The sequence below is a fragment of the Canis aureus genome, chromosome 38 (genome assembly GCF_053574225.1).
Source record: "Canis aureus isolate CA01 chromosome 38, VMU_Caureus_v.1.0, whole genome shotgun sequence".
In the NCBI taxonomy this organism is placed as follows: Eukaryota; Metazoa; Chordata; class Mammalia; order Carnivora; family Canidae; genus Canis; species Canis aureus.
Window position 1 is genome coordinate 23,100,673 of NC_135648.1, and position 14,209 is coordinate 23,114,881.

At 48.3% G+C, this 14,209-nt stretch overlaps 1 protein-coding gene across 14 annotated transcripts in view; it reads left to right on the plus strand.

Moving 5' to 3' along the window:
• PLEKHA6 (pleckstrin homology domain containing A6) overlaps positions 1 to 14,209 on the plus strand; it is a 140,713-nt gene that overhangs the window by 60,555 nt on the left and 65,949 nt on the right. The window contains exon 1 of one of the 14 annotated variants that reach the window (XM_077886801.1): positions 6,357 to 6,500. The exons of 11 other annotated variants lie outside the window; for them this stretch is intronic. Coding sequence is in view for 1 of the 3 variants with exons in the window: in XM_077886793.1 (XP_077742919.1) it covers positions 10,854 to 10,864 (11 nt within the window). In the remaining 2 variants the exon portion in view is untranslated. Of the gene's footprint in view, positions 1 to 6,356; positions 6,501 to 6,890; positions 7,180 to 10,669; positions 10,865 to 14,209 lie in introns of those variants that run through there. 2 more of the 14 variants (XM_077886794.1, XM_077886793.1) reach the window with 2 other exon arrangements.

Genomic DNA, 14,209 nt, shown 5'->3' on the forward strand with positions numbered 1-14,209 from the left:
GGGGCATTCAGGGGGAGCAGCCCAAAGAGTGAGAGGGAGAAGTAGGCCCCCCTCTGAGCAAGGAGCCCATTCTAGAGCTTCATCCTAGGACTCCAGGGTCATGACCTGAGCGGAAGGCAGATACTTAACCGACTGAGCCACCCAGGTGCCCTGCAGAATGGGTTTTATAGAGGAGTTCCTGGGTTATCAGATAATTAGTTTGGCTGAGCTTAACCTTAAAGGTTGGCTGGTTGTGGTGGCTGAAGAGGAGTGGGACCTCCTCGTGAGAGGGAGGAGGCGTCATGGCCACACACAGAGTTGCTTACAGCCTTTGGGGAAATACTGAGAAGCTTTGGCCTCGTTAGAAAATCGACATACAGGGCGGTGGAATATGCCATTTAAAAGATGAATGGGGTGGGAGGTCCCTGGGTGGCTCAGTTGGTTAAGTGTCTGCCTTTGGCTCAGGTCATGATCCTGGGGTCCTGGGATGGAGCTCTGAGTTGGGCTCCCTGCTCAGTGGTGAGTCTCTTCCTCTGCCTCTGCCCTTCCCCTGCTTATATGCACGTGCACACGTGCTCTTTCTCTCTCTCTCTCTCTCAAATAAATAAATAAATAAATAAATAAATAAATAAATAAAATCTTTTAAATATATTAAATAAAAGATGAATGGGCATGTGCTGCAGTGAGCTTTGGGTGCCCCGGAGTTAGGCCTTTCTGTATCCAGTAGGGGAGGGGACAGCCACTGGGAATTTCTGAGCAAGAGGGTAACATGATGGAAACAGGCATTAAGTCCTGCTCTACAGAGGGAAACTGGTGGTATTTCTAAAGCACAAGGCAGAGTCCTAAACTTTCTCTTATCACTTGTTCCAAGTGCTTCTTGGTGTCTAACCTAATGTTTCCTGCTATAATCAAAGTCCAAGTTGTCTCATCGGAGTTGGAAAACAGCTGGACAGGGCCCAGCAGCTGGAAAGAAAAGTTATTCTCCCATTTCTGTCAGAGAGAACCCGCATATCCTGGTGGAACAAGAGTGTGTGCCAGGGTTCTGGGCCAAGCTGGCAGAGTCCTGGGGCACGGAAGGGCACTGGGGCCTACATTGATACAGGGGTGTGGTTTTGGAGTAATTGGAGCCCCCATGGGATTAGAAGCCCTGGACTGGTCCTGAGGTGCTGTCCACCCCCCTTCCACCCCCCACCCCCAACACAGGCATACACTGTCCCTTTGAAAAGCTTGCAGGCATCAGTACAGGCGTGCCTACCCTCCTCTGCTCCATTGTGAGGGTAGAAGAGATGAGACTGAAAGAGGTCTCTGGGCCTGGCAATAAGGGCTTCAAAGAAGAAAGACAAGTGTGATTCAGGGAAGGGCAGAGGAGAAGAGACGAGGAGGAGGGTCTCATTCAGCTTGTTGGGGTGCCCATCTGACACCTGAGAGGGGGATCTGCCAGGATCAAGGGAGGGGGCAGGTGTCTGTAGTTTCCAGTCCCCCACTTTGACCATCCCCAGGCTGGGGGGAGTGGGCATGAGTTCAAGTCTGTCTTGTCCTCCAAGGATCCTCCTCTGCTGTTGCCCTTGTCCCATTTCCTGCCCCTGTCATCACAGCAGCCTCTGTGGGAATCCCAGGACTCCAGTCTCTAAAGGAGGAAGTCTTCTTGAGCACAGAATTTCTCACCCACCCCTGGGCTCCCAGGGCAAGTGGGACATTCCATTTAAAAGGTGAAGCAGGAACAGGTGAGTAGACAGTGCAGAACAGAGAGAGGACTCAGAGACACAGGTGGGAGGAGCGCTGAGCCACCTCTGCTCCCTGCCTCCACCCCTGCCACCTTCCTACCGACCACTCAAGGGCTCCTTCCTTCCTGTGTCCTGACCCCAAAATTCCAGCACAGCAGCAAATAGCTCTGGGACACCTAAAAAAGCCAGGTAGGCAGACATCTTCTCAGAATACCCTGTCCTCCCTCTCTGAGGACCTTCACTTTCCCATCCACCTGGGGCTACCATGTCCCACAATTCTGGGGGTACCATTCACACTGTGCTCTATGTGAATAGCACCCCCTGGGGGTATGCCAAGTCCAGGAAGTCAGTGCCAGCAGATAAGTAGGAGGGCAGAATTGGACACTTTTCTATGTTCCAGGCAAACAATAGGGACCTTTCCAGGAAGCTCGGGGGAGGGAGTTGACTGTAAGAGGATCCCTGGGTGGATGCTCATGGGGTGGCTTGAACAGGTTTCTGCGTTTTCTGCTGATTGCTTAATTAGACACCTACATAGTGCTCTCGGCTAATGACCACGTCTCCCAGGGAGGTGGCAGATAAAAGGGTGGGTAGCTTGAGAGTGTCAGGTGAAGGTCTCAAAGACAGCTACCTGAGAATGGGAGCAGGAGAGGTAGAGCATTGTGGAATTTCCTTGGGCCAGTCCAGACTAAATACTATGGAGAAGAGGGAGTGTCTTTTCCGCAGCAACGGAGAAAAGAAGCAGTGGGCTCAGGGCCTGTTTCTGCCTCCAACATTAACATCCTGTGTGAGCTTTCAACTCCTGGCTGTGGTTTGCCCTCTTGAGAAATGGGGAAGGTCATCTCCTGTGGCTCGGTAGTCACGGAGGCCAGATGAGCCCAGACATGTGCGCATCTCCGGTGGTAGGCGCTCCGAGGTGGAGAGCAACCAGGTGTGTTTCCAGGCCCCTACAGGGTAGGTTGGAAAGGGAGCCAGGTAGGGTGGAGAAGGGCATCACCGAGCACCATGAACTCCAACCGGACAATCTGGAGCCACTCGGGGATCTGAAGCAGAGCTTCAATAATGGGCTAAGGACCAGGCTACAAACATTTCAGAGCTGCTCAGAGGGTATGGGAGAGGCCAGGCAACATAGGCAGTTCTCTGCTGAGGGGTGGAGGAGTGGCTGAATCAAAGTGTGTGTGGTTCCTCAGCGCCTAGCCCCAGCACTCCGCAGCCCATCTTCCCAGAACTGGGGTTGTCAGGCTGGGGGTCATAGTGGCCCCCAGCCCTCTGTTGGGCAAGTCAGACAAATGTTTGCCAAAAACAGCTTACATAGGGCAGGTGGCAAGACCCAGGTCAATGTTGTGTTTGTGCTGCCCAAACAATGCCATGCTCCATGGGCTCCTGAGCACCACAGCCCTGTTGGGAGGCCTGGAGCTGAGCCCCTGAGAAGCTTGACTGATGGGAACCACAGCGTTGTGCACCATGGGGGAGCTAGACTGATGTCACCCTGCCCCTAAGGGTGTCTCTGGGGTGCCGGAATCCTGGCTTTGACCTGTCTTTGACCTCATTCCTGCCATCCTGGGAAGGCCTGAATGCCTTATGAGGATGGATCTGGCAAGGGGCTGCAGACTGTTAGAAGTGGTAATTTCCCCCTATGCTTTTGATGGAAATGATGGAAATACTCATTTCTGCCCATTTCAGAGGTGGAATGAGGTTGACAAAGATAATCAACTGTCATGGAAACTTTGGACCTTAGGGGAAAGACTGTATTTTGAAGCGAGGCAGGCCTAGATTTGAAATTTGGCTTTAAAATATACTAGCTGTGTGACTTGGGGCCAACTAGCTAACTCCTCTACTCATGGGTTCTCAGTGGCGTAAAATGGGACATTAGGACCCTCATCACCATGGGTGATTGTGAAGTTTCTTCCTGTAAGGAAATAAAACCATTCCTTTTACTGCATAACCTGAATGCTTTCATGTTGAAAAGCAGGAAAAGGGACTACATTCAGTTTCATTCAGTAAACATTTTTGAGCAAAGGTATTTGCAGTTTCAAAGAGTCAATGATTTTGTGTCTTTAAACATCTTGGAAGGAAGAAATATTTGAAAACTCTATTATATTTGGCAGTTATCATTAGTTTTTTTGTTACCCGCTCAGAAAGTCTTTATCTGTGTAGTTCCAGAACTCAAAACAATGGGTGGAAGCAGAAAGCATGCTTAACCACACTCTTCAATAGTGGAACCGGCTACCTTCAAAAGTAGTGGGCACCTCGTCCCTGTGCAAGTCCAGGCAGCAGGTTCATCTTTCGTAGGTGCTGGAGAAAGTGTTTCCTGCACTGCAGGGTGGAAGGGAAGATTGCTCAGTACCGGGGTCCCTCCTGAACATGGGAGCGAATTCTGAGATCACCCAGATTCCCCAGCTGCGGATTAGGGGAATATTCCCCACAGGCCTTCTGACTCCCTCTCCAGAGCACAGCCCCTTTTATCTGGACCAGATTGACTCTAACAGCTCTCTTCTTCCCTAACTATTTATTCTTTACTATGATCAAAGACTTTGTGTCTATGCACACTCTTGCCCTGCTACGTGTCTCAGAACCAGCTTCTATTCTGGGTGGATCTTTTCCCTGTGTTCTACACCGTCTCTAGCTGGATGAGGGATTAACAGTCAAGCAACTATTTATGGCATTCCCTCTAGGTACGAGGCACTGGTGTAAGAGCAGAGAGGGAAGGCAAGAAATTAATAGTCCCAGTCCTTAAAAGGCTTCAGTCTCTCTTTTGGAAACAAGCTTGACACAAGTAGACAGTCAACAGAGGGTAGAAGGCTGAAGGACAGGACAATGGAGTGGTAAAGGGCCATAGTAGGCATGCTCCGGAGAGAATAGATAACTGTCATGGGCTGAAGCAGTGCAGTGAGCTGGGCCAGTGGATTTTGGGCACCAGATTACTGACTTGGGTGGGAGAGACACAAAGTCCACCTGGTGGTTACAAGCCTGTTTGGGACAGTTAATATCAATGTTGATAGAAGAGAGCTTGGATGGTGAGCTCGTTAATAATTGACCATATTTAACATGTGTAGGTTGCATTATTCAAATGGTACAGAATAATTTCCAGTGAAAAGTTTCCCTCTTACTCTGTCATGGATCTGCTCCCAGCTCCCTCCTCGGAGGTGACCCCTGTTACCAGTGTCTGGTGTGTCCTTCCTGAGATGCTCTAGGCCAGCCTAAGCCAAGACCCATGAGCTAAATCCAGCCCACCACCTACCTCATGTTTTATGAGCCATGAGCCAAAAGTGGTGTTTATATTTTAAATGGCCGAAAAAAATAAGATTTTTGATTCATTAACATTCTATGAAGTTTGTGTTTTAGTATCTACAAGGAGAGTCTTGCTTACAGCCACGCTTATTCATTTATGCTTATTTGTTTATACTAATTGATTTCTGCTCATTTGTTTATGCTATTTGTCTACACGTTGTCCATAGCTGCTTTTGTACAACAAAGGCAGAATTGAATATTTGCATCAGAGACTATATGGCCCATGAGATATTTATTGGTCCTGAAATATATGGCCCTGAAAATATATACTCTCTAATCCTTTACATAAAAAGTTTGATGACCCCTGCTCTGTAGAATCATATAGGTAGTTACAAATTATTTCTTAACCCAAATGGTAGCATACTAAGTTAATTGCTCTGCCACTCACTGTCTTCATTTACTGTATCTTGGAGACTATTTCACATCAATACTATAATATGGCTAGTCATGGCATGGTAAATCTTAATTGGATTTTAGGCGTGCTAACTTTAAGGCAAAGTTTAGTTACCCTCAAGGAAAATGCCCAATAAGTGGTTGGGCTCCAGGGCGAATGAAGCTTGGAGCATGGAAGTGGAGATGTGAGAAACGTCTATGGGGAGGTCTCCAGTGAGAATCTGTGACCTCAGCCTATAGATGAAAGATTTCACTTTTTACAAGTGAAGCGTTGCATTCTGAGCACCGCACAAGGTCAACTATGGATGTTAATAGTCAGATGAACATAAAGACCATGAACAAGAAACATTAAACCAACACCTGAAAGAATAGTGAATACTAAAGGCAACTTAGAGTTACCTTCTTGAATGAGAAGCTAGTAACAGGTGGTGTGCAATAGTGAACAGAGCAAGAGGGTAGTGGATCTGAGTGCCTCCTACTCATTCACCACTTCATACCTGTCACCTTATTTATTTTTTTTAAATTTTTATTTATTTATGATAGTCACAGAGAGAGAGAGAGAGAGAGAGAGGCAGAGACATAGGCAGAGGGAGAAGCAGGCTCCATGCACCGGGAGCCCGACGTGGGATTTGATCCCGGGTCTCCAGGATCGCGCCCTGGGCCAAAGGCAGGCGCCAAACCGCTGTGCCACCCAGGGATCCCCCTGTCACCTTATTTAAATTGTTACTCCCTCGGGTAGTATCATTTGCCTCACTTTACAACCTAGGAAATTGAGGCCCAGAGACGCTAAATGATTTTTCTCACAATCAGTGCTTCAGGTGAATGTCTAGTTGTATTAAAATGTGAGTCCATCTGACTTTTTTTTTCTGTGTGACTTTAAAGACTTCTCTTTCAGTTCTACCATCCAAGATGCCAAATCAGATGGAGAGTCACTCCCCAGCTTTGACAAGCCATTCTTCTTCCTGTCCTCAGCTCCCTCATCTGCAAAATGGGGCAGTTGTCTCCGTTCTTTTCCTTCCCACTCTCACGTGGCCTAATTCTATCGCGGGTGAACCATAAGGGAAAAGGGGTGTCTCCATAAGAGCCAGATGCAGAAAATCGGAGGAGGAGAGGAAGGTGAGTTCAGCAAACAACATAGGGCAGGCCAGTCATCTGGAATCTGATCCTTAAGAAAATACTATTCTTTGATGTGAAGGAGGAGTCTAGAAATCTCTCCTCCTAAACTGAGAACTTGCCCATCACCCTTGGTGCCTGGTACCTGAGCTCCGCTTTAGCACCTGGGCGTGCCCTGCTGGAAGGGGTCGGGCCTGGGGCTGGAGAGATGTGGACAGCGCCTGACAGGTCCTTCCTGTGTCTGCCAGGCTCTGCTTGGCTCTGCGCTCAGGGTTTCTGGAGGAGCTGCAGCTAGAGGGCTGTCTGATGTTACCCAGTTGCAAGCAGGGTGGGGAGGGAGGGGAACGAGAGCGGGTGAGCCATCAGACCCCAGGAGCCGGGGGTGTGAGTGTGTTTATATAGGACTCAGCCAACCTGCAGTTTCAGATTTCAGACCCCCGCTTTATCAGGAGACTTGCCCCTTGTTTTCAGTCAATGCTGGTGCCGGGAGAGAGCTGACACCAGAGCCTTCCTGGAAGGCTAGGGAAGTTCTGGATTCCCCGGCTCTCTCCCTGTCTCCTTCCTTCTCATGGGAGCTGCATCGGCCACCCTTGGCAATTTTCTCTGATCTGGAGTGTTGTCTGCTTCCTTCCCAATCAGCTGTCTGCGTCTTCCTGTTGGTTCCTGAATTCCAGCATGGGAGGTAAAATCTGGGGTCTGGGGGACCTAAGCTAGGAAGAACTGGAGCTACCCAGACTTCCCGTGGCAAGGAGGGGGGCAGGGAGACACACATGTTGGGCAAAGGGGAGTGGTTCACAATGAGAGAGAGAGAGAGAGAAGGAGGAGGGAGGCAGGAGGGAGGGAGGGAGAGAGACAGAGAGAGAGAGAAAATATGTGTGTGTGGGCGTGTGTATTGGCACTTCTATTATATTTGGAAAGCAAATTTCCTTTTCTTCCTTCTTTCATTTAATTCCTTTCTCTACTAACAAATAAGAATATCCCATGAATGTCCATCTTCCTTGAGAGTCTCCTATCAAAAAGTTAGAAAAACCTTCTGACTTTTAGGATGTGTATTTCCTCCCGTGGAGGTAGGGGGCTACAGAGGGAGCTTAGGGACATGGTTCTGTACCGGAGGTAATGCTTCTGGAGGACTAATGCCCCTAGAGCCAGCCTTGGTTTTTGCAGGTGCTTGGAAACACTCTCCCTAAAAGCTAACTGTAAGTCCTGTCGTTGCCTGTGTTGTGGGAAGGTGTAACCGGTCTGGGTTCTAGCGTGGTCTTCATGTGGAATTAGCTTAAACCAAGCTAGAGAGATCAAAGCTCTGAGAGACAAGTGCCAGGAGCATTTTCTTCTTGGTTTCTCAGAATTAGGCAGGATGTAGGCCAATGCCTGGGGCAGGGGGTGGGTGGGTGAGAGGGCAAGGGGGGCTTGGCATTCCTCCTGAAAGCAGAGATTTGGGTGGGGAGGTGATTGGTGGGTAGTGGGTAAGGCTGGCTGCATGTGGGGCTGCCTTTCCGAATTTGCGTCATGTTTCTCAGTGGCCAGGAGCAGAGACCAGAGCCTTACCTCCTTTGGGGTTGGTGGGCAGGCAGCCTGCCGTAGCTGCTGAGACCCGTTTGTACTGTCATGACCATGGGCAGCACATGCTGTGTGGTGGGGCCCAGCAGGGATGGTGTGTGGGCCAGACCAATGAGACTAGGCAAGAGACTGGAGGTGGCTTTTGAAAAGCAGATTTAGAGTGATGAGATAAGCTTTGGGAGTGGACTGCGGCAAAGTGAGCTGGAGGCAGAACATGGAGTGGATGGAAAGGAATAAAGAGGGGATCAGGGAGTCCCAAGCTCTGGTACGTTCCAAAGCTGCGGCCAGCCAAGGAACCTCAACTCTCAATATAGATGTAACCTCAAATAGGTGAGAGAACCAGGGTTTGTCTACTGACTTCTGGATACAGTGAGATAAGTGGGTGAGAGTCGATGTGGGCAGGGCAAAGGGCAGTAAAGACACATTCTCAGCCAGGAAATTGTATAGTGCAGTTAAATCTGGGATGTAATCACACAGCTATTTATTAGGGAATATAATTAATGGGTTGTATATTATAGTTATTTTTGAAACTGTGGGTATTAAAAAAATTATTTTGGGGGGGCACCTAGGTGGCTCAGTCGGTTGGGTGTCTGCCTTTGACTCTGGTCATGATCCCAGAGTCCTGGGATTGAGCCCCATATCAGGTTCCCTGCTTGGTGGGGAGCCTGTTTCTCTCTCTCCTGCTGCAGCTCCCCTTGCTTATGCTTTCTCTCTCTCTCTCTCTCTGTCAAATAAATAGATAAAATCTTTTTTAAAATTATTTTTTATTTATATCACCATCTACTCCCAGAGAGATTTCCAGTGTCTTTTTTTTTTATTTGACAGATGGTGTGATGCATAATTTTGGCCAACAGATAACAATAACCCTTCCTTTTATTCAATTGTGCAGAGCTTCCCAGCACAGAGTGCGCTTTCACAGACGCTGTCCCATTCTGGCTCGGTTCAGCAGATGTTTACCAATCGCTTTCCTTTCCTGAGTATTGTGTTAGATATTGAGCACATGGGTGGCTCAATATCTAACAGATATGGAAATACCTGGTACTGGAACACACGGGTGGCTCAGTTGGTTAAGCGTCCAGCTTTGGTTTTGACTCAGATCATGATCTCCTGGGTTGTGAGATTGAGCCCCGTGTGATGCTCTGCACTCAACAGGGAGTCTGCTTGATATTCTCTCTCTCTCAAACCTCCCCCCCCTCCTTCTCCCTCTCCCTCTCCCCTGGCTTGCGCTTGCATGCATTCTCTCTCAAAAAAAACAAAAACAAAAACAAAAAAAAACCTGGTTCTGTCCTCAGGGGTCTCCTTACAGTCTAACTGCAGTCCCATAAGGAAGACAGAGAGAATATCATTCCTTCCACAAAGATGAGGAAACCACACCTGAGAGGTACCAAAGGACACATGGTTAGTCAGCAGATGGTCAAGGATGAGGATCAAGATCCAGGGCCCTTTTCGTGTATTCCCTCCACACCACAGTACTGCGCCAACTTCCCTGTCCTCTTCATCCTCCATGCCTTCCCCATTGGAACGACGAGCAAGAAAGCAATAATCTGTGACTGCCAGAGTGGAGCAGCTGCTCCCTGGAAGGAAGTCAGTTCTCACTGGGCCCCTAACTGTATGTCTGAAATGACATCCGCGGGTCTGTGTCTGTGTCATGCTGCTGGTTTGCTGCCCTCGACCACTCACCAGAGGCTGCCTTTATCTCTCAGATAATTTTTGACTTGGTGGGGCTGTCGTCTTCCCTCTTCTCCCTGTCTTATCCCTGACAGGCAGGGGGACTGTACCATCCAGGGGTCACCGGAACTTGGGAGGCTCCACGTGGAGGTAGATGCTCACTGAACACTGGATTCATGAACACAGCAACCAACATTTGCTCAGGTCTTTGTAGCTGACAAAGCACGTTCACATAAGCAAACAGCATGTTTGTTGATTTCCTCCATCTCCCACATTTGTCCAGCTCAGGTCTCCTGGAAAGGTCCAAATCTCTAAAGCTTAGGGTTTTTCTCTTAATTTCTAGTCTTAAGCAGAGAAGTCATCTGGCCTAATGATTATCGATTTTTGGTCAGTGACAGAGTTTTCACCAATCTGAGGTGAAATGAGAGAAATAAGGAAAACATACTGATTTTTTTTTTTTTTCCCCAAAAAGCAAACTATATTCAGTTCAAAGGTTTTCTTTCAAGGGCTGGAGATATGCTCCAATTTTTATTCTGGGATTATGGCTTTTTTATTCTTTTCATGAGCTGGTGGTGAGAGTAGATGGCAGTTGGGCTTTTAAAATGTCCTTATTTGGCAAAATAAAAAGCTGGCAGCCTTATAGTGGTTCCTTAAATTTCATTTTCTGAAATGTAACTGGTATACGAAATCCAAAAATCTTGCCTCCAGGCAGGACCTTCTCCAAACAGATGAGAATCTCTCTGATAACAGCTCTTTTGGGCAGATTCCTGAAAACCTGGATTTGGGTCTTGTCACCACTGTTCTTTCCCTGTGGGTCCTTGGGTCATGATAAACTCATAATGAGTCTCGGGTTTCTCATTTTTAAAAGTTGTGGGAGGTTCTTACCTCCCAGACAAGGCCACTCACTGGAAAAGGAATGTGCTCTCACTTCCTCTTTATCAGAGAGCCAGAGACTCTCCCTTCGCTGAGGGGCTCCAAGATCAGGCTTTGCCGGTTCCTATTCCTGAGGTTATCTTTTGGAAGTGATGGAAGTCATCTTCTATCCTTGGAAGAGAGAGGGAATTTGTGGATCAGATTATGGGAGCAGCGTGAGGTATATTTTATATTTGGTGTCCAGTGTTGGTGACTTAGATGGTCAAGAGGTAAGGGCATTTAAAAATCTTGCGATCGATTTTTCAAAGGGCGGATCTTCCTGAACTCTCAAGAATATAAACGGTAACTTTCCTTAAATCTGCAGGCTCCTGGAGGCATTAGAATGTCTGAGGTGTTCAACCTTCTGAGGAGTCAGGCCTGGAATAGCAAGAAATATGTGGGAATCTCCAGGCAGCCCAGCTGCCGGACTAAGGCACGTGGTTGGGTGTGTACATGTGTGCAGACCCGTAGGGGAGAAAGCATTAAAGGGAAAATCGGGTTGAAATCACCCTAGACATTAAACTAGATGCTCTTTATGAGATTTATTCTAGGACCCTTTTTCTGAAAGTAGATGCCAAGGAGTCTCTTTGTAGGAGAGAATTTTCTGACTTTCCCCATTTTCGTGTCCTGAATCAGGAGCTCTCCCAGCCTAGGAAAGCAGCTGGGGTTTGACTCGGGTTGTTAAATCTGAGGGGGTAACACCCTCACCTCAGGCTTGCGTGGGGCAGAGGGAGAAGTAAAACAAACGGGTGAAAAAAAACAGGAGGCTTAGGTTCTGACCTGGGGGACCAAGCCCAGGTGAGTAAAATGAGGGCAGTGAATTGGATTATCATCATCCTGCTTAACTCTGCACACCTCAGCTCTCCATTTGATTGATGATAGGGCCTTTCCCAGAACTTCAGGTAAACTTACTGCCCCAAGAAGTGAAGTCTGCAGGTGTGTGCCCAGTAACTTGTCGGAAAAGTGTCTGTTGGCTTGAGGTGGTGGGATGAGACAGGTATCCTTAAGACAGAAGATCCAGGGTCAGAGCTGAGCAGCCTACCTGGGATGACGTGCCTCGGAATGGTGAAGTCCTTAACAATCACCAGTAAGTCCCTAAGATGTACAGCTAGAGCCAAGAGATCTGAGAGAAGCAGTTGCCCAATAGTGCTCACAGTTATTGGCCAGGGTAGGCTTCCCATTTAAAGCCTCCTGAGGCCATGAAACGGGCATCAGGAGAAACATGCCAAACCTGTTCCACTGTGTGCTGGCTGTGTTGTTTCTCACCCAGACTGGCCCCTCTTCATCATCTTTCTCACACTCAGTGTCGTCTTCTTCCTTCAGCCCAGCTCTCCACCCCTGAGTGTTCCCAGTGGCTTGGATGCTTGTTCCCCTGGGAAGGCCTCTAAGGAGTGGGTAGCACAGGTGAAGCTGTGGGGTGGTGATATGGTAGAGAGAGACCTGGAAGACCAATGAGGTGGGCAGTCAGGAGGCATGCTTGGAATACTTGGGCATGTCTCTACCTGAAGTCCAGCCAGACAACAACACATGGCCTCTGCCAGTTCTGTTCAGGTGGAAAGACCCCGCATTCTTATGGGGCTGTTGGGCTGGTCTTTGGATCCTCTCTTTTGTGCCATGCCAACTTGCCAAGGACCTGGCTCGAGGCTGCGGGAATCCAGGGACCCAGGAAAGATCCAGATTGCGATGAGCAAGTGCTTTGAATGACTGTCAACATCTTTAGCCTAAATTACTCTGGCGGCTCTCCTGAAACCTGTGTCTCCAGGGGCTGGAGGAGCAGTATAGACAGCTCTACAACTGGTCATCTGAAACCTTGAGGCCTGTGGATCAGAATGGCAACGTGATGCACATGCTGTGTACCACATCAAGCCTCCAGCCAGGTCTGGAGCAGCTTCAAGATCAAACATATTAATATTTCTGCAGCAGGGCTTATCTAAAGAGTCACATAACTAGGATAAATAAAGGCTATAAAGTGTCTCATGCTGTGCGGGTCACATTGTTGCTAATTAGGTTCAAGTCAGGTTGGGGTCTGCCATCCACTGGGTTAGGAAAAACATTCAGTTTTCAGATGGTTTGTGGATTTGAGGGTGCTGTCAAGGCATTGTGGTTCTGTACTGCCTCGTAGAATCCTTTTGGGTAGAATTAGCATTCCCATTTTACAGAGGAGGAAGCTGGGGCTCAGAGAGGATCAATAACTTCAGCCAGTTTGGGTGATTCCAGTCCAGAGCTATCTGCTTCCAGACCCAGGCTTCTTCCTCCAAGGTATGACACACTTTACCTCTCTAGCAGTGAGTGAAAGAGAGTTGAGGCTAAGGGTGGGGAGCTCTGCCTTTGGCATCATCCCCAGTGAGGGAGGTGCTTTCTGCACATCTGATCAGGATCATTTATTGGCTTGTTATTATTTAAACATTGACTTGTGGGATCCCAGTAGGCTAAAAGCTCAAAAGAGAGGAAACTAAAGTTCAGTCAACTTTGTGGCTTACAAGAAGAATCCAGCTGGCTTCATGGGGGCTGAGAGAGCCAAGAACAAACGAGGTCAAATTGGGTTTAGAGAGAGAAGCATCATCTGCAGTGGAAACAACCCCCGTGCAGAACCCGTGGAATGCACAGTGCTTCCCGCTTCCCCACCCATTGCCTGGCTGTGGAGGTCTTGCCTTGAGTAGAGACTGCTCTTATGAGAAGGACTGTCTGGAAGGATCACAAAAGCCAGATAAGGGTGAGAGTGATGTGCAGCATGAAATAAGAATTCAATTAGAGGGTCTCAGTGATCTTCATTAGTGATGTGAAAAAAAGGTCAAAGGAAATGTTAATTTAATCTGCTGAAGATACACCATGTGCTTTTAACCCTTCATTGGAAAGATAGGCATTGGTCTATCGTGAGGCCAGTGGCATAGATAACCTCCCTCCTTCTACCTTCTATGTGCTGTCAGAGGACAGCTGCCTTTCCTGGGCCATCTCTAGGTCAGATAAGGTCTGAACTCCTAAAATCTAAGTCCACAGGTGTCCATGGTACTCCTGTGTGGTGAGGAGCCTGCTGCCAGTGGACTCTGCTCTGGTAAGGGAGTGGCTGTGCTGTGCTGTGCCCTTCACAAGGAAGATACCCATTAGGAAGGGTGGTAGGTTCGTTGCCATAGAACCAAAGAACATCTGCTCCAGCCAACTAGAGAACAGATGGGAAATAATTATTCTTAAAGGGACCTTTAGCTCATGGAATTGGTGCCGGGAAGTAGTTTATCTGAAGAAGACCTGAGGGGCAGATCAGACCCCTTGGCCTGAGAGCACTGTGAGGCTCTTAGGCAGCAAAGGACCCACATGTGCTCTGGGAAGTGTAGGAAAAAGAAGACAAATTTTTTTTTTCCTCCCCCGAATAATGGCTGTCCTCTGAGAACATGTCTCAAAGCTGAGTCAGCTTGTTGGCCCAGAGCTCCCTGACTCCCTTTGTCAGCAGTGGTCACCTGCCATCTTCCTTAGGGATCTTAACTCCCCACTGTGGTTACTGGCTCCCTCCTAAATATCTTTGGAGCTTTTCTAAGCTGAGTAGTAGTAAGCCTTCCTGTTTTCTCTGACCCTTACTCTCA